Source organism: Talpa occidentalis, unplaced genomic scaffold (genome assembly GCF_014898055.3).
Source record: "Talpa occidentalis isolate TD23 unplaced genomic scaffold, MPIMG_talOcc4v2.1 talOcc4.6, whole genome shotgun sequence".
NCBI classification, from domain to species: Eukaryota; Metazoa; Chordata; class Mammalia; order Eulipotyphla; family Talpidae; genus Talpa; species Talpa occidentalis.
In genome coordinates this window covers 6,133,287-6,152,470 of record NW_023604972.1, presented here as the reverse complement: position 1 = coordinate 6,152,470, position 19,184 = coordinate 6,133,287, and the positions used below count along the sequence as shown (strand labels likewise).

The window sequence follows — 19,184 nt, the reverse complement described above, 5'->3', positions numbered from 1 at the left end:
GGCAGAGGATAGAACTCGTGCTGCAGCGGCTGTGGATAGCTTCATAGTGCTGAGTCTTAACCCCTTACGCCACCAGAGAGGCCTTCACATATAAGGAATTAATGAGCCTTCGTAGGAGAGAGAACTCCACTGCCTTGAACAAAGTACCTAGTAAGCACACCTATATTTCAAGCTGGATGCCCTATCCCTAGTCAAGACTAGGAAGCAGGTGCTCTAAAAAATGCAGAGCTGAAGTTCTAGAAGGGACACTAAGAGGGCTCAAAGGGCCCCAACAGGAAACTGCTCAGTGTGGGAGGATGACCCACTTTCTAGCAACCTGGCGGATGTTTAAGAGTTGGTACAACCTTGGCCACTCGGGAGGCCTAGCCAAGGTGGGCTCTGTGGTCTAAGGAGGAGAGCTTACCCAGAACACCTCTTGCTTCCCAAAGACGGCTGCAGAGATCCATGTGGCCCAAGGTGGAGCCAAAGGGTTCCAGGTACAGGGCAGGAAGCACCCTGGGGATCCTGAAGTCTGGGGGGTAGGGTATGGCTCTGGGCTGGATCTATGGTAGCTGGTACTAATGAAATTAAGAATTTAAATTCACTGTGTTTTTCAACTACAACATTTTAGACTGAAGTTTTGAGAAAAATGTAACTCCCCCCAGAAATCAGCCATGGTTTCATAACCAAAAGACAACCATTGTCAATATTTTGACATATTTCCTTTCAGCCCCTTTTAAATGTATTCATAACATAGAGTTGTCATCAGATTGTTCTTACTACATTCATTTAGAAAGACTAGAAAAACATGAAAGAAGGAAAAATCATCTATAATTCTTATCATTCACAGACTTAAGAGTGTGTCACTTTTAGTCCTTTTCATGCATTTTTTTTTTTAAGATTTATTATTTTTATTTACACATACAAGAACTGGGATGTAGGCCAGAGGTGCGGAGGGGTGTGTGTGAGAGGACTCACCAGAGACAGAGTGGAGAGCATAATAGGCAGATCTCCTGAGAGACACTGCTGAGGGGAGCAGCGGGCAAGACAGGAAAGGTCTGCTATGCCATGTGGGTCAGCTCCCCGGCTGGGGATCGAACTCATGCTGCAATGGCTGGTGATAGCTTGGTAGACTTAAACCCCTGCACCACCAGGGAGGCCCACCTTTTCACCACCTTTTTATGCATTCTTATAAATTCGGTGTGGATTGTAATGTATCTTCACTTTTGACCCTGCTTTTTTTTTTCTTCCAGTAAACCTTCAGCCATCCTCACTGTCCCCACTTTCACCATGTCATTTAAAACAGTGTCCTCTGGGTGCATTGTGGAAGGAAACTATGGGGACTACACCTGAGGAGGTGGGGGGAAGCAAATATTATTTAAAAATGAGCAATGATGTAAAAAAATTAATATTTAAAAATTAAAAAATAATAAATAAATAAATAAAACAGTGTCCTCTGCCAGTCCTCTAGGAAAGGTAGGTGTGGACAGCAGAAATGGAGAAGCCAGGGACCAAGCAGATATACAAATACAGTTTAGAATAAAACCTAAGAAACATAGTGGCTCTCCTTGCAATTCCCACTGTTGCTACTTATTACATTGTAGAGGCAGGATGGGCACTGAGCAGGATTTCTGATCCAGCAGACAGGTAAAGGAGAGTCCTGGAGTCCTGGGTGGGTTTCTCAGGCTTTTATTGAGCTGTTACATATAGAGCAGCAACCAGATACAGGGCAGGCAGGGGCGGGGGAGGGGGCAGGAGGCAGGTAGGCCTCTGGGCTTCTACCGCCTTCTTTCTCCCCTTCTCTCTCCAGTTGCTGCTTCTATCTTGCTTCTGCTTCTCTCAGACTATATCAATGCTCCTGCCAAGGCCCACAGAAGTAAATAAGACAGTTTGCAACACTATAACAACTGCAGGTGCCCCATCAGGCAGGGCAATCCTAATGGTGGGAGGGCAGAAAAGTCTAAAAAACCATTTACCCTACATACATATAATTGGACACTTTTTTCCTTTAACAGTATTGATACAGTTAACAAGTTTGTCTTTCCCCCATTTTTTGCAATTCCCCTTGTCTAGCATTAACAGGATTGATGACTTGTCTTTCCCATTTGTTGCAGCTTCCCCTCCCCTTGGGAAGAAAAACAAGCTGGCGCCCACCGGTTTCCCTGTAGACCCTTCCCCCTCGCCCTAAGGAAAACAAGTTGGCGATCACCCCTCTCTGTGCCTTGACACCTTCCCCTTCCCTTAAGATGAATGAGCTGACACCCATCCATCTCCCTGTTGAGCTGGCGCCCACTTGTCTCTGTGCGGACCCCTTCCCCCCTCCCCTTCGCGGATGCCTACCCATCTCCCCCTGTATAAATACCCCTGCCCGCTGCCAAAGAGCAGGACGGTGGTTTTTCGGACATGAGTCGGCCTCCCTCCTCATTTGTCGACAAATAAAACCGCTTTCCTTTTCCTCAAACTTAGTTTCCTTTTATTGGCTGAGGGAAACTGAGGCCGGCGTTCGGTAACAGTATTTTTTAAAGATTTCAAATTCTTTCAAAATGCTTTCTTACCAACACATTTTTATGACCGGAAAAGCAGCAGTATGCCAAAGAGAACATATTTAAAAGACATTTAGCAGCTTCCCACCTCAGGCCCCGGTTCACACAAATTTCTGCTGTGATTCTAAAAGGATATATACATCTTTTGAACACAGATGAGAGTATATTGAATAGTTTCCTCTACATTTTTGAAACCTAATAGTGAATCTTGGTTTCACGCCATCTCAGCAAACATCGATCTCTCTTAGGCTTTTCAACAGATGCATGTTTGTCCGTGGAATTAATGGGCTATAATTTATTTATTTCAAACTATTATAGTGAGAGACATCCTGTTTCCCTTTTCCCCTGGTCGTTGTATGAAAGGTTTTATTATTTCATGACAACTTTTTCATGTCACAGTGTTCAAAGATGGACTTGTGTTTCCCCAAATTTGTATGTTGAAGCGCCAACCCGCAGTATGTCAAGTTGTGACCATATTTGGGGTTGCTGAGGGTGGGCAGCAATCCAGTGGGACTGTGGTCCTTCCAACAAAGGCGATCAGGGCACAGGAGGCCCCAGACACTCGCAGCCCACAGTAAAATCCCTGCCAGGATGCTCTAAGCTAGGAGAGAGGCCTCCAAGAACCCAAACGTGCTGACACCTTTATGTTGAACTTCCAGACGCTTTTGCTGTTGAAGTTCCCCAGTCAGTGGTGTCCGGTAAAGGCAGCCTAGCAAACTAAGCCATGCCTCAACTCATCTATAACTGCATAGTGAAAACTAAGGGGAAACGTTTGAAGAAAATTTAAAGAAAGGATTTGGGGCAAACTGCAGGTCTGTGTGTATTTCACTTCCTGAGGTCCATTTGCATAGAAGATATCCTAAAGGAAAATGGGGTGGGGTGGGGGGAACAAAGCAGTCTCTGGAATTTCAAGCCAGGGACTGTCTTTTCTTTTAATAAAATCACCAACCCTACCCTGGAGCTCTACTGCCTCCCCACCTCCCTGCAGCCTCAAGGGCCTTTTCTCATTGACCCCCAGGGTCAGCTCTTGCAGGAGCTAGGACTGGGAGTGCAATTGTTTTGCAACAGTAAATTCTTTCATAGGCTGTATTCACAGCTCTCCCTCTATTGAGGAAATTGCTGTGTCACACACTCTTCTAAACAGAGCTAAATGCCTTAGAATAGATTTTCCCTGACCAGTAACCCCTTCCACGGGCCCCCAAACCAGGTTGGAAAATCCTACAGAAGAGGCTTGGTGTTGTCATCTTTCTATGTCATTAGGGATGGGTTGGCATGGTGTTCTCTCTCTCTCTCTCTCTCTCTCTCTCTCTCTCTCTCTCTCTCTCTCTCTCTCTCTTTGCACCATGCAGTTTTTCAGAGGGAACAAAAGTAAGAAAGCAGGAGTCACCAATCCCACCAGCAGCATGCAATGTGGATTTTCACTGCCCTGTGGAGTGTCTTAACCCATCTCCTTGTGGTGGCCAGCTGCTGGGTGATGTGTTAGTTTCTGCACCATCTTATGCCAGAAGAAAGCACAGTGAGGGGATTCAACCCACAACCTTGGCCCTAATAACAGCTCCTATTCTGTGGTAGTTGCAGTAATTACAATAATGATACAACACTGAGCAATATCTTTTTTTTTTTTTCTGGGGCTAAAGTTTAATGTGAATCAATCATTTATATTCTGGATATATCAGATGATTAATTGCTGCTTTACTCAGCATATGGACCTAATATTAACAGCTTCTTTGCAAGGAAAGAATGACCTACAGGACTTTCCTTTTTACCACTTTCTTTCATTTTGTCACCTTAAACTAATTCCCTGAAATGGCCAAAGTCTAAAGTAGGTGTTATTACAGTTCAGCTGACTACACAGCTTCAAGTTCTGGGGTACAGTGAAGCTCTGTGTGTGTGGATGATTTTTTGTTGTCGCTGTTAAACACCCATATAATGTGCCTGGTTCTGGGGTGACACCAGGGAACAACACCGACACAAACAGGTATTGGGGACTAAGACACAGTAGATTAAAAGTCAGTGAAAATGAGGGAATTGTATGTCACGAACTTCCCCCGCCCGTCTGCATTCACTCAGTATGGAGAGGGCTAACTATGACCGGGTTTGCTCTAAGTGCTGAGGAGAAAGCAAAATGCACACGCGCGTGAAGTTCATTCCTCTATGTAACTGGTTCCCCTGACGTCTAATTCTCCCTCCTAGGACAGCTGGAGTGAAAGAGCAGAATGAAGTAAACAGACAAGGAAACAAGGAAATGTCTTTGGGGAGATATTAAATAAGTAGTGGCAAGGCCCAGGTGAAAATGCAGAACATAATAAGGAAGGAGAAAGGGGGAGAAAGGGAGAAAGAGAGAATGAGAATTACTGTGGACCTCATCTGTATTCTAGCACTCCAGCAGTACGCCTGTCGCTTCCGGACAGACTATAGAAACTGTCACCTCAGTACCCACACACCTGACCCAGAGCATGGCCTGTAAGAGTGTGAGGATCTATAGAAAGGGGAGGGTCCAGGTTCCCTGCCCCACCTACTGCAGGGCAGAGCTTAGCATCCAGAGAAACTAGGAAAAGGTAGGCAAGAAGAAAAAGGAAGGAGAAGACCTGGAGGCACATGGAGCAGAGAGACAAGTGAAGAAGCTGCACTTGCTTCTCCACCTTGGACTTGTACCAAGGACTTGGGGGACATGGAAAGAGACACTTGGAAGAGACATGGGTGAGAGACCTCTGGGGAGGCTGATGATGGCAGCCTTTATCTTGACTTGTACTTTGATTTTGCTCTTTTCTTACCAGACTTGACTGGCCCCTTCTGCCCTTTTCCTGTTGTTCCCTGCCAGAAGGTGCCTTAGACTTGTGGCTAGCTTTTGGGCCTCAGCTGCCTGGCTTGGGCCAACCCTGTTTGGCTTGGCATTTACCCATGAGGGCACGGGTTATTTTGGGTGCTACATTTGGAAAACTATTCTTTCTCTTCTCTCTACTGCACACTAATTCTATTAAAGTTATTTTTATTGAAGGTCTTACGCATAAGAATATGTTTTGTCTTGATGTGGTGGATGGCAGAATCCATATAGAGCAGGCATGTTTGGGGGCACTGGGGTGCTCCTCATTCTGCCTACTAACAGTTAGACCTAGAATCAGATGGCCAGATTACTAATTTATTAATCTGTGGGAGGTTAGACAATTACCCGAATGTCTTCAGACTTAAGTTTCCTACAGTGCTACCTCACAAAGTCATTTTATTTAATAATAGTAGCTTACGGACAGTACTTTCTATGTGCCAGGGACAATAGCATGTGATCATTATACATTCAAATATACTGTTCTCTTAATCCTCTTAACAGCCCTACCAGGCAGGTGTTTTTCCTAGTTCAGGCTGCTATAAAAGAAATCCTGTGAGCTGGTGGTTTATGAGCAGCCAGCCTTTACTTCTCAGTAATGGAGGTTGGAAGCCCAAGGTCAGGGGTCAGCACTGTAAGGGTCCTTTTCTGGTTGAAGACTGCCCATTTGTCCTTGTCTCTTCACTTAGTAGAGACTGGAAGTGAGCTTTCCAGTGATTCTCGCGGGCATTGATCCATCATGAGGGCTTCAGCTTCAGGGCCCTCCAACCCTCCTTACCTGCAAAGAGGTCCCATCTCCAAACGCCAGCACGCAGGGATGGGGTGTGGGGTTAGGGTTTTTCAACATATGTATTTGAGGACACAGCATGTAGTTCACAGCTGTCAATATAGGAGGAGAAGGAGGTACAGAGAAATCACGGAGCTTGCTCCAGGCCATACAAGTAAGAGCTGGCAAAGCCAGGAATCTAACTTCATCCCCAGTCTGAGCTTTGAACTACTGCCCACTGGCTTGCAGGTAAGCGGCACATTGCAGGAGTAGAGACACACACTCTACCGCCAGATTCTTTCTCACCTTCGACTCCATCACTTACCTAGTATTTATTGAACCCCCGTGTTGTCATGCAACTGTGACAGGTAACAGAGAGGCAAGCAGACGAGACCTGGTTCCTGGCCTTCTGGACTTTATGGCCATTACGCCAGTGGCATAAACCTACCCAAGCTGTCGCCCTTATCTATTCCCCCCATTTTCTGTGAGCCCTTTAGCCTTCCAGGAAGCAAGGGCCTAACGGGGAGGCCAGAACCGGTCTCCCCAGGTCACCTGGACGGCTGGGGCGGGGAGCACCCTGTTTCAGCTCCTTCCTTCTCTCTGGGCCTCGGCTTACAGTGGCGCACGTGACCCAAGCATGTTGCCCGAATCTAACCTTGGTGATTTTTCAGCCTCCCCCAGGCGGTGCCCCTTCTGGCCTCCCAGTGCTGGCCGAGCCTTCCCGCCTCTGGACCCCCAGAGGACAGTCTGCCCTCCTCGGAGTCTGCAGACTCCACCTGGGGGCCAGGTATGGTCTCCACCTGGGGGCCAGGTATGGTGTTCACCTGGGGGCCAGGTATGGTCTCCACCGGGACCCAGGCCCGCTCTGTACGGGCGCTGCCACGAGGCGCCATCTCCCGGGGGAAGGAGGGGCTGGGTCCTCGGGGCCCCCAGGCCTGGGGCGCCCACTCGCTCCGACCCGGCGGGGAGTCGGGGCGCCCCGGCTGAGCTGGGGTGCGCCTGCAGCCCTCGTGCTGGGCCGCCTGGGTCCGCAGGCCCGGCGGGCACCGCGGGGCGGAGAGCGCGGCCCGACACCCCTCCCCGCCGCGGGGCGTCCGCGCATCGCCCGGGGAAGCGACCAGGAGCAGGACTCGGCCCCGTCTCCTGGCTCCGGCAGGCGAGGGGAGCGCAAAGCCGGGCCCGGCGGGGGCGGGGGCGGGGGGGCGGTCACGTGGGCCGCGGAACCTCCGCGCCGCGGAACCACTGGGCGGCGGGCGCGCGCCCCCGCGGACGGCTGCTCGGGCGCGCGCGCCGACGGGGCGGGCGCATGCGCAGGGGGCGCGCCGCCTCTGCCCGCGGCGAGGGTGTCTATGGAGAGGCGGCGGCCGCGGCGGCCGGGGCGCAGGCTGGGGCCGCGGCGATGGCGCCCTTCCCCGAGGAGGTGGACGTGTTCACCGCCCCGCACTGGCGGATGAAGCAGCTGGTGGGGCGCTACTGCGACAAGGTAACGGGCGCGGCCTCGCGCTTGGGCGGCGCCGCCTCGCGCCTCAGCGGCCTGCGGCGCCCGCGCCTTCCGGGGCGCCCCCCGCGCCCCCCCGCGGCCCCCGCGCGCCCCGAGCGCCCCGCCGGCCGGGCTCCCCGCCGCGACCCCGTGGGGCCGCCCCCGCCGGGCCCGGCCGCGTCTGCGGCGCCCCGGCCCCCCGGGCCTGCGCGGGGCGCGGGGACCCCGCAGACGCCCCCGGCCGGCCCGGCCGCTGCGGCTCCCGGTGCGGCGGCTCCGCGGCCCCCGCGCGCTCGGCACCCCCGCCCCGCTCTGCGCCGGCTGCACCGGGGCGAGACCCCGGGTGTCCTGGCGTGGGGGCCGCGAACCCCGCTTTCTCGCTCCTTCACCCCGCGCAGCCTCTGCCGCGGGCGCCGGCCGCGCTCCCGGCCCCGTGCCCGGGCCGCGGGGAAAGTTGCTGCAACTCCCGGGACCTTGTTGGACGCGCCGCGGTGCAGCGCGAGCTGCTGGAGCCCCTTGTGGGCGCAGCTCGGGGCCCTTCGGGGGACCTCGGGGCAGTGGCCGGGGCCGCCCGTTGCCGGCGCGCGGGGAGAGGCGCGGCGGCCCCCGGAGGACTCGGGTGGGTGCAGAAGTGAATCAGATAAGAAGCGTTTAAGCCACTCTGGTGCAAGCCTGGAGACCAACTTTTAGGAATTTTCAGAAACTGCAGGGCGTGAATCAGAGCCACTGTCGAGAGGAAAGGGGGGTTCCTGAAGCCCGGGAGGGGGTTCGAGGCTGCCCGCGGTGCTCAGCGGAGGCCCCACTCAGGACCAGCCATTCAGGCGCACCCCCCGTCCCCTCCCTCCCTCCATCTTGGGAGTGGAAACACCCCTGGTGCAGAGGCGCAGTCTAGGACGGTGGCCTCGACCTTGGCTGCGTGTCACCATCGCCCTGAGAGCGGGTCCAGAAGCCCCCAGATGAGGATCTGGGGGGGTGGGACCCCGGCCTCTGGTAGGGGCGGAGATCCCAGGTGAGTGGGGTGTGGGGCCGGCGTGGAGAGCCCCTGACCAGGGAAGCTGGGCATAGGTGAGGCGTTCAGCTGCGAGAACCTGGGGCTGTGAGTGACCGCCACTGCTTTTACCTTTTTTGGCTTTTGCAGTTCGCTATGCTGACCCCCCCTTAAGTGCAGAAAGGAAAAATACGGGGAGATTTTTTTACGTTCTCGAAATCTGCAAGGGAAAGTTTGTGAGTAATGGAATGTGAGGTCGCCTCCAGGTTAGCCTGGGAGAGGTATTCCGGAGAGCACCAGAAATTGCTGGGGGAAATTTGTGCATGTGTGCACTTTCCTGGGGAACTAGTGGCGCTCGCCATTTCCCCAGTGGTTGTGACTCAGTCTTCCAGAATAATTGACAATCACAAGTTTAGTTCTTTAGTACTAGACCAGCCAGCCTTACTCCAACTTTGAAGAAGGCAGTCCCTGATGCTGCGCGTCGTTACCTGGTCATTGAGAACATTTGAACACATTGTGAGAATACAGGGCTGTATTTAAAAACCACGAGTTAAAAGATTTTCAGTAGTTGCCCCTGTTGCAGTAGCTGCAAGAGTTACTGAGACCGTGTAAGTTGACATTTTCACGGATTCTGAGCTAATTAGATGTAGTTACTGAGATTGTTGTATATGTTCATCAAGAAGATTAACAAAGACCAAGGTGATTTAGGAAAAACAAAAAAAAACCTGCATAGGAATTCTACATTCTGATTTTTCATTGATTCTAACCACTGGGAATCTCCCCTTTGAGTTCTTGGGGAACTGGAATGGAAAAATAACTATTTTATGATGACCACGTAGTCCTTTAAGGACTATTTGTTTTTATTCACTTATTATCCCGAGTTTTGCTTTCACCATTTTTTTGGTTGTGGACACCAGGGATAGTCAACCCAGACAACCCACAGTAAAACTTTACAAAGCGAGAATTGTTTTTTATTCTCAAACTAAAAAGATACAAACTATGTTATTTTGCTGTATTCTAAATTTTGACTTCAAATACCAGTAATTATGAAGAAGTCACTTTTATTTCTAGTATCAAACTTTTCAAGTCTGATACACTTTAGACGCTTCCTTATATCCAGATAACCGTCTGTTGAGGTGCGAAAGGCAGGGGTGTTTCGCTTTATAACTGGGACTTGTAGGCCGGGGCTAGCTAGGCCTAGTTCACATAAGCAGTTAGTGATAAATGCTCGTGAAGCCCAAGTCCCATCATGATTCTAAGTTTAATTTTCCTTGTCTGAAACCATAGTTATCTCTGAAAATGTTTTTTTCTGGTAACAATATGTTATGAAATCTTTTTGCTAATTCACCCATCTTCCAACTTAGAATTTTAGTGAAACTGCGTTGGATGACATCCTCTCTCCAGTTTGCTCCAGCTCCTTAATGGTGCCTCCAAGCCTCACTGTATTCCTTGTGCTGATGAGCGTTTCCCGTCAGGCAGCCCGGAAGTGTTGGCAGTGTGGCTCGTCCCTCTTCTCCAGGAGTTTACGGTCGCACCGAGTTCGTTCTAGGTTGGAAATCCAAACTCGCTGTAGTGTGAGCCAAGGGAGGGACATTGTCGGCTCCACAGTGAAGTGTCAGGAATGGCCTTCCAGGCGCCTTGACTTCTGAGAGCGAAGTGCGAGGTGGCGGTGGGGGGAGGCTTGTGGTTAGTGCAGATTACCAGACTTATTCATAAGCCAGTTATAAAAAAAAATTGAGTGGTGGAGGCCTCATGGGTTACCCAAGTTTTTCAGATAAGGGTATTTTAAAAGTGCCATCTACTTTATCATTTTATGAAGAAAGAAAGGACTTTTTATGACTAGGGCCCTAAGGAGGAAATAAGCTCAGAATAATTTGAATAGGGTTTTTTTTTTTTTTAATTGCGTGTGTATATCTTTAAGAAGAATTCCTTTAGTTTTTCTTTTCGTTCATACCTGCGATGGCTGTTCCTGACTGTGTGGGGAGCCGGGCTTATTGGCGAGAATGTTGAGTTGAGAGCTAGGAGAGGAAGGAAAGGGAATGTAATGAGCTCTTAATACACCATCATGCCGTTTCTTTTAATCCTCACAAGATCCCTGGGAGACAAACATTATCCCTCATTTAAAGATGAGGAAATAAACTTAGTGGTTAGGAAACTAACCCAACTCACTCAGCTGGTAATTAGTGGAGCCTGGATTTTAATCTTAGGATTTTCCTCTCTTCCGAAGTTGTATTTTACATTAACTTGCTGGGTCTGCTCCTTATTACTGTGTGGATTTTATGCAAAACATCTCACCTGTGGGTCATAGTTTTTTCTACCTGTAAAGTAAGTTTGACCAGATAGTTATTACGGTTTCTTCATTCTCAGTCAGGGTTTCTCTCTTGATTAAGTAAAAGCATCTGAAGAGGGAAAAAGTAAAAATAGTTTAGGTTTATAAGTACTAGGGGTACTTATAAACCCCTAGTACTTTAGGGGTAATAAGTTTAGGTTTTGTTGTACTGTTGTCCGGCGAGGATGTCCCGAACCAACTCCACAAACTCAGGTTTTATGGGCCCCACCCTCACCCCAGACCAGAGAGATCCCAGGAGCCAAGGACTGCAAACCCCATAAAGTCATCACCACGAGGGGAGGATGCTGGGAACTGAGGGCGGAGTTAAGCAGCCAGGCTTGGTACATAACAAGAGACATGTGTGGGGCAGTGCCCGGAAGGGGGCAGGTGGTCCTTGGTTTTTCTCTGGCCTTGGGAGAGCTGTTGGGGTCCCAGCTCAGCAGAACTGGTAGGACGGTTCACTGATTTCTCTCTCTCTTTCTCCCTGGGTTATTCCCTTCACCTCCCCTTGTTGTAAATAAACCCTTTATAAACCTTTTTAGTGTGTTGCTGCAGTTGAGTCTCAGTAAGTCCCTGTTTTAGTGCGCAGGTGAGAACCCACACTCAGGCCACCCCATTTCATATTGGGGTTGTCCTGCAACAGTGTTGTTTCTAATTTGTATTTGAAGATATCTGGTCTGTGAGTGATACACAGCGTTGGCGATGCTGTTTGACACGAGACTGTAGCTTTTAGGTTGTAGAGTGGCTGAGACAGACAGTTATACATTTTTTCAAAATACGGGTGACACCTTGTTACTGGTTGTTCGGTGTGTTGACTATGTATCCTGTTCTGAGAGCAGCCACCAGTAGGAACTTAGATCCTTCTGTAGAACTTACGTTTTGCAAAGTGTGCCCTGTCACCCATGAAGTGGGTCATGAAATCAATTGATTGTGTGGATCAGAAAGAGCATTAAAAAATGAAATGAAAAATTACATTGCAGGCTAGAGAGGGGAATACTGTTTTCTGAAATTTGTTCTGAAGTCTTGGTGATACCTGTGTCTAGATTGCACTCTGTTTCGTGCCAAATGTCCTGATTGAAAATGTTTGGAAAACACCTCCACCCTGAGCACTGCTGCTCCGGGCCAGGTCTTCCTCCTTGTGGGGGCCGGAGCTTGCCAGGCCGCGCCGCCGCTCCCCGGCTCCCCCACTAGGTGGCAGTAGCACTTGCGCGGCCCACGGCCAGAAGCGTCTGCGGCTCTGCCCGCCCCGCGTCTGGTGAGAAGGCGCCGGGGGTCCGTGCTCCCTGGCATTCCCCTCTGCTGCTCAGGGAGGATGTCTTCTGGTGGGCCCTCATGGCACGAACATAGGTTTTAAAGTGATAGGGACTTTGTTGTCTGTTACATGGTTTTGGGTAAGGGATTTTTCGCGGAATCTGTTTTATCAGTTAAAATATATAAAAATAAGTAATCAGTGAAGATTGCTATAAGAATTAAATAATACCTAAAAATACTTAGTGTAGTACCTGGCATAGCATAAGCCTTAGTATATTTCAGAGTCTCTTAGTGTCTAATTAATTTTTTTAAAAAAAGGATTTTTTTTTTAATGCATACAAGAACGGGGGTGTGGGCCTCCCTGGTGGCGCAGGCAGTTGAGCGCTGCACTGTGAAGCTGTCCACAGCCTCTGCAGTGGGTTTGATCCCGGCCGGCTGGCTGGCGAGAATCCCATATGGCTCAGCAGACCTCTCCTGTCTTGCCCACTGCTCCCCTCAGCAGTGTATTTCGTCAGTCTGCCTGTTCTGCTCCCAGCTCTGTCTCCGGTGAATCCTCTCACCTTCCCGTGCATCTGGCCTGTACCCCGGTTCTTGTATAAGAAAATAATAAATCTTAAAAAAAAAGGGAACTGGGGTGTAGGCCACAGGTGCAGGGGGTGAGAGGATTCACTGGAGACAGTGGGGAGCAGAACAGGTGGATGCACTGAAATACACTGCTGAGGGGAGCAGCGGGCGAGACAGGAGAGGTTGCCTGCGTCACATTGGTCAGCTCTCTGGCCCTGAACTCACGCTGCAGCAGCTGGCAATAGCGGCGTGATAGCCCTGAGACTTCAACCCCTGTGCCACCAGGGAGGCCCAAAGAATACCATTTTATGACCTATGAAAATTTTGTGAAATCAAATTTCAGTGTTCATAAAACAGTTTTGGAATATGTCTGCATTTATTCATGTGACTACTTTTGTGCGACAACAGCTGAATTAAATAGTTGCTTCAGACAGTATGCCCTGCAAAACTTAAAATATTTACTGTCTGGCCTTTTATAGAACTCCTGTTCTAAATAATTTTTTTTAAAGATTTATTTATTTATTGTTATATAAGAACCGGGGTACAGGCCAGATGCACGGGAAGGTGAGAGGATTCACCAGAGACAGAGTGGGGAACAGAACAGGCAGACTAACGAAATACACTGCTGAGGGGAGCAGCGGGAAAGACAGGAGAGGTTTGCCATGCCATGTGGGACTCTCGCCGGCCGGCCGACTGGCCAGCCAGTATCAAACCAGCGCTGCAGAGGCTGTGGACAGCTTCAAAGTGCAGCGCTCAACTGCCTGCGCCACCAGGGAGGCCCTGTTCTAGATAATTTGCCTGTTTATTGTGGTTAATGTTCGCATCTTACTTCCCATCGCTAGAATGTAAGTTCCATAAACACAGAGGTGTTTATTTACTGATGAATTCCAAGTACTTGTTACAACTGTTATTAAATATTTGAATAGGGTAAAAAATGCATGAGTGTAAAAATGAATGTTTAATTTTCAAAATGATGTTACCTAACACTTATTAAGCACCAATACATTTTAATTTCACAGCAGCCATGGGGAGTACAGATGCTCTCATTATTCCCATTTAACATCAAAGTGAATATTAAGACATTGAGGGAGAAAAGTAACTTCCCCGGGGTTACAGAGCTAAGTAAATGGTAGAGCTGAGATCCTTATGCTAGAGAATCTGACCCTGGGTCTGTATTTTCTCTGAATGCTTTAGACCTAATCCATATAGCTTTTTGCAGAAGATATTTAGTTCATTTTATTATATATAGTGCAATGGTTTTGCTTTAGGAGTTTGTTACCTTTTCTGATACTTTGTCACTGTTCCTGCTGAGAACAGGCAAGCAAGAAAGCTTAGACTGCTCCATTTTAGGAATAGGAACCATAGATCAGATTTGCAAAGCAGGTCAGGGAAGGTAGGGCTAGTAGAGTCCCAACCGCTGTCCACCTGTCTAATTAGATTCCTCCCCTTTAAGTGATTGATGTAATGGAAAGTGGACTTAATATGGCACAGGAATAATGGGTTTGGATGTTACTTTGAATTAGAATTTGATTTGCCATTAACTGTAAAAGGCCCAGATTGTCATTTTCTCTTTTTGAATAATAGAATTAAAATGACCATGTATCATTTCCTTGTGTTTTCAGTGGTTTGTATTTTTCCTCCAGTGCATTTACTCATAGTTGGTGCTCCAGGTTTCCCCTGCATTGTGGCAACAGCTCCTCCCCAGAAAAGTGCATATTTCTATCACAAGTTGCTAAGCATTTAATTACCCTAAAGTAACCTAATAATGATGTAATAGTGCAGTACTTTGTAATTATTTCCTGATGGATCAGACTCATGATATTAAAAGTTAAAACCAGCTATTGTTGAGTATTTTTGAGTTTCTTACTTTGTAAAGGCAGTATAAATAGCATAAAGAATATTTTGAACAAAGAAAAAAATACCTATCACATCCTAACATGATTATTTAATGTTTACATATAACTCTATGGAGTATTTGTGTTAAGTGTGTCTACATAGATGTGAGTGAGAGAAAAAGAGGGAAATGGGATTTTAGATTTGACGGTGCCTGGCCTGATCTCCTATTTAGACTACATGCATCGCTTATCTATAACCCTAGGCCCTTCAAAACATCTTCCTGGCGTAGTACTCTTTTTATTATACCATTATAACTTGCAAATCTGTGAATTTTTTTTTTTTTTGTTTGTTCTTTAAGTTAGTCAAGTGTAATGGAGGTACTTTGTTACATACAAAACTAAAGAGGAATGTGTTTAAATATTTCTTACTGGTCTGTATTTCCATTTATTTTGTCCTTTTAAATTTTATTCAGCTTTCTAAAACCAACTTTTCCAACAACAACGATTTCCGTGCTCTTCTCCAGTCTCTGTATGCTACTTTTAAGGAGTTCAAAATGCACGAGCAGATTGAAAACGAATACATTATTGGTTTGCTTCAACAACGCAGCCAGACCATTTATAATGTACATTCTGATAATAAACTCTCTGAGATGCTTAGCCTCTTTGAAAAGGGACTGAAGAATGTTAAGGTGAGTTACAAAAATGGGTATTTAATCACCACAAATTGTACTGTCCTCTGGCATATCATTGACCAGACTTGTTGGCATTTTATAGTAATGTTATGTTAAGGAAAAAAGTATTCTGACATTTGTTAAAATTAGTAAGGAAGACTTTACTCATGAAGGCCTGCTGTGATGGAGCTTTGCATCGGGGAGAGAAACCCAGCTCAACTCTGAATACAGAAAGGCAAAGTGGGGTTCCTAGCCAAGGAGAAGGGAGGGGGCCAGGGAACTGACTGAGGAAACAGCAGGATAGGGAGAGCCTTGCCTAACCAAGGCGATGAAATACTGAAGGTGGAAAGAAATAGACAATGATGTGATGCCGAGTGTGGGAGATTTTTGCTAAACTGACTCAGCGGAACTTTTGCTAAGACTGAGCTAATGGGGCCAAGGATGGGCCAGGACTGGTGCTCAAGGCCAGAGCATAGTTGGGGCTTGGTGGACCTGGACTCGGGTTTGTGGTCAGCTCTTCACTACCACAAATACGCTGCATGATGAGTGCTGCTTGCCATGTCTCAAGTGTTAAGTTGAGGTTTTAATTACCATAAAATTGTTACTGTCGAACGTTTACAGAAAGCTGTATAACAAATGCAGTTGCTAGTGATGAAAGTTAAATTCTTACAATGTAAAAACACTTCATTTCATAAATTTTACTTATTTTAAAGTTGAATACTGACTGTAATGTATAATTTTTTTTTTCCTTTCCCTATTTTAGGGAATATGGTCTGTTAAATAGAAGCATTTAAAATTATTTGATTACTAAATTAAAGATAGTTTTGTTTAGTTGCCATAGATTTTCTTAATTATATTTATATATTATACGATAAAAGACTCAACAGGAGGTTTGTTATAAAAATGATTGTAAGTGTTTCTGAGATCACACACTAGATACTTACTGGGGAGGTGTGAGATGGGTAAGGATGAAGTACGGGCAGTGGCAGAAGGGAGGTTCACTGATGTGCCTACTATTCCTGTATATGCTTTGACTTTTGATTTCAATAAAATGGTTAGAATTTGAGCTGAAGTGTGACTAGTGGAGATAGAGCAAAGGGGACAGATTTGAGAGTTCTATAGGAAATAAAATTCATAGAATGTAGTCATTGCATGTAAAGGGATGAGGAAAAAAGAGGAGAAAAGAAATAAGGAGAATCAAATCTGACTTTCTAGGCAATTCAGAAGAGACTTGGGGCATAAAGAGATCATTCTGGACAGGTTGGTTTGAACTGAAGTTAGTCCAGGTGGGCATTTATCAATAGAGAAGCCTACATGGGTTTACCCAGGGGAGTATTTCGGTTTGGAAAAGCAAGTTTGAGAATTAATAGATTAGCATTTCGGTGGAAATGGAAGCCCCTGGTATCTCAGGGGAATATCCCGAGAGTAGGACATTGGCTAGAATATTGAGAAGCAGTTGAAAAAATCAGTCCAAAAAGGGGGAGACTAGAGAGAGATCAGTGGAGATAGAATAGTCTCAGATTTTTAGTTTATTCTGTAAATTTTTCACATACTTTTTTTTTTAAGATTTATTTACTTATGCATACAAGTACTGGGGTACAGGCCAGAGATGTGGGTGGTGAGAGGATTCACCAGAGAGTGGGGAATAGAACAGGCAGATCGACCGAAGTACACTGCTGAGGGGAGCAGCAGGCGAGACAGGAGAGGTCTGCTGCACCATGTGGGTTGCTCCCTGGCTGGCCGGGGATGGAACTCTTGCTGTAGAGACTGCGGACAGCTTCATAGGTTTTGTCTTAACCCCTTGTGCCACCAGGGAGGCCCAGTTTTTCACCTCCTTTGAGTTGAAAGGGCAGATGGACAGTGATGGGTAAGTTACAAGGAAGTGGAATCCTGCTTCATATGAGGGAGAACTGTTTAGCTGTTTAGAGCTGTCCGAATTAGAACAGTTTATTTCAAGATGTGGTGAGCTCCTTGCCTTTAGAAGCATCTGTGGTCTTCATGACTGACATACTGAATTGTTTTGAGGTCGAGAATTTACTAGGTGACTTTAAAGGGATTCTGCAGTGACTCAGCCCAAGGGGCTGTGTGGACGCCTCACAGATAGAGTGAGAAAGAGGATATACATGTACATAAACATACATATATATGTATTAGAAATTAATAGAAGTTTTGAGCAAATACTTGCTGCTTTTGAAGTTTTTATAACATTTAAAAAATTTGTAAGGGAGGAAAACTATTGAGATCACATAACTAAAGCATTTCAGGGTTTCTTTAAAAAAAGATGTTTTAAGGACATCTTTGTGTACAGATCCCACTTTGTTATCTGTCAGTTTGTTTTTTTTTCTGAGATTTTGTTGCATTTTAAACTAACTTCTTAGGATCAGGTGTCGTAGAAATAATGAAGTCTTTTTTTTTTTTTTTTTTTAAAGAATGAATACGAGCAATTAAATTATGCCAAGCAGCTAAAAGAGAGATTGGAGGCTTTTACAAGAGATTTTCTTCCACACATGAAAGAGGAAGAGGAGGTAAGCTTGATGTTTCCCCTTTGTGATCCCGAGCTAGGAGATTTTACAGATGATTGTTTTGATTTTAATTCTTCAAAATAATGCCTAGGAAGAAGAGCCCCCAGTTCATTTTTGGAAATGAAGAAAAACCCAGGGGGGAGGAAAAGGTCTATTAGTTCCCTCAGAGAGGTTGTTGGTTTTCACTGAATAAGTGATTTAATTCATTGACTTAACACATATTTTCTTGTTATGTAGATGGCGGTATTGAATATGCCAACCTAATGTCAGAACCTTGAGAGGACTTTAAAAACTTTTTAGTATTTTATGTACTTCATACTAAGTTTAAAAGGTTTTTTTTTTTTTTTTAAAGATTTATTTATTTATGCATACAAGAGCTGGGGTACAGGCCCAAGGTGCAGGAGGTGAGAGTATTCACCAGAGATAGAATGGGGAACAGAACAGGCAGACGGACTGAAATAACACTACTGAGGGGAGCAGCGAATGAGGCAGGAAAGGTCTGCTGTGCCATGTGGGTTGCTCCCTGGCTGGCCCAGGATCGAACTCGTGCTATAGAGGCTGCAGACTGCCTCATAGTGCGGTGCTTAACCCCTTGCACCACCAGGGAGGCCCTAAGTTTAAAAGGTTTATAATGTTCTATTTTTAGTAGTGGATTTTAATAATTAAATGGTATTAAACTTAATCAGTTTTATACCTAGTATTCATATATTAGGATATCATTGAATGAAGGAGTGAGTACATTTTCAGATTCTTTTTTCTCAAAAGTAGGGTAAATAGTGGTGAATGAAGAAAATATTTTATGAGTAACTGGAAATTGTTCAAGCTGTAAGTTAGTTATTATAATGATTCTTAACTATGGCTTCACCTTATTATCAGATGAGTATTTGGGGGAAAAAAAACAGTTCCAAGCCCTTTCCAGACCAGTTAAATCAGGTGGGGTATGGCTGGATTTTATGCACTCTGCAGGTCACTATAATATGCAGCCAGCATTAAAGCCACTGAGCTCCTGGAGCCGTGTTCGTAGTGTGTGTGATACCCAAGAACAGTACGACAACAAAAAGTCATCTCCACCTTGAAGTATTCTGATGATGGCAGTTGGAGATTGGGTTTAAGCATCTGTTTCAAAGAAGAAGTCTCTTAGATAATATTGACTAGTTCAGGGTCTCAGCAGAGTGAGGCTCTTACGGTCCCAGTGCTCTGGGTACCACGCTCATGCTTCAGATTCTGTACTTGAGTACCAGGGCAGTTAACTGACAAATGTCTGACCATGAGAAAATGATTGTCAGGCTCTGAACAGGAAAACCTTCTGGCTCTGACGCTTTAAAATTATTAGCTGGAGAAACCACAGAGAAGGACCTTTTTGGTGACAGTCTACTCTTTTTGGGCAAACTAACTTGGTGGTAAAATCTCAAAGGTTTCTGTCATGATCCTATAC

General features: G+C 46.4%; 1 protein-coding gene across 2 annotated transcripts in view; it reads left to right on the top strand.

Moving 5' to 3' along the window:
- Window positions 1–7,427: 7,427 nt before the first annotated feature.
- The window catches only part of FBXL5 (F-box and leucine rich repeat protein 5), a 36,731-nt gene continuing 24,974 nt past the window's right edge, over window positions 7,428–19,184 (top strand). The window contains exons 1-3 of one of the 2 annotated variants that reach the window (XM_037529062.1): window positions 7,428–7,592; window positions 15,030–15,245; window positions 17,657–17,752. In XM_037529062.1, coding sequence (XP_037384959.1) covers window positions 7,509–7,592; window positions 15,030–15,245; window positions 17,657–17,752 — 396 coding nt within the window. In that variant the 5' untranslated portion in view covers window positions 7,428–7,508. Of the gene's footprint in view, window positions 7,593–8,177; window positions 8,209–15,029; window positions 15,246–17,656; window positions 17,753–19,184 lie in introns of those variants that run through there. The other variant, XM_037529063.2, reaches the window with a different exon arrangement.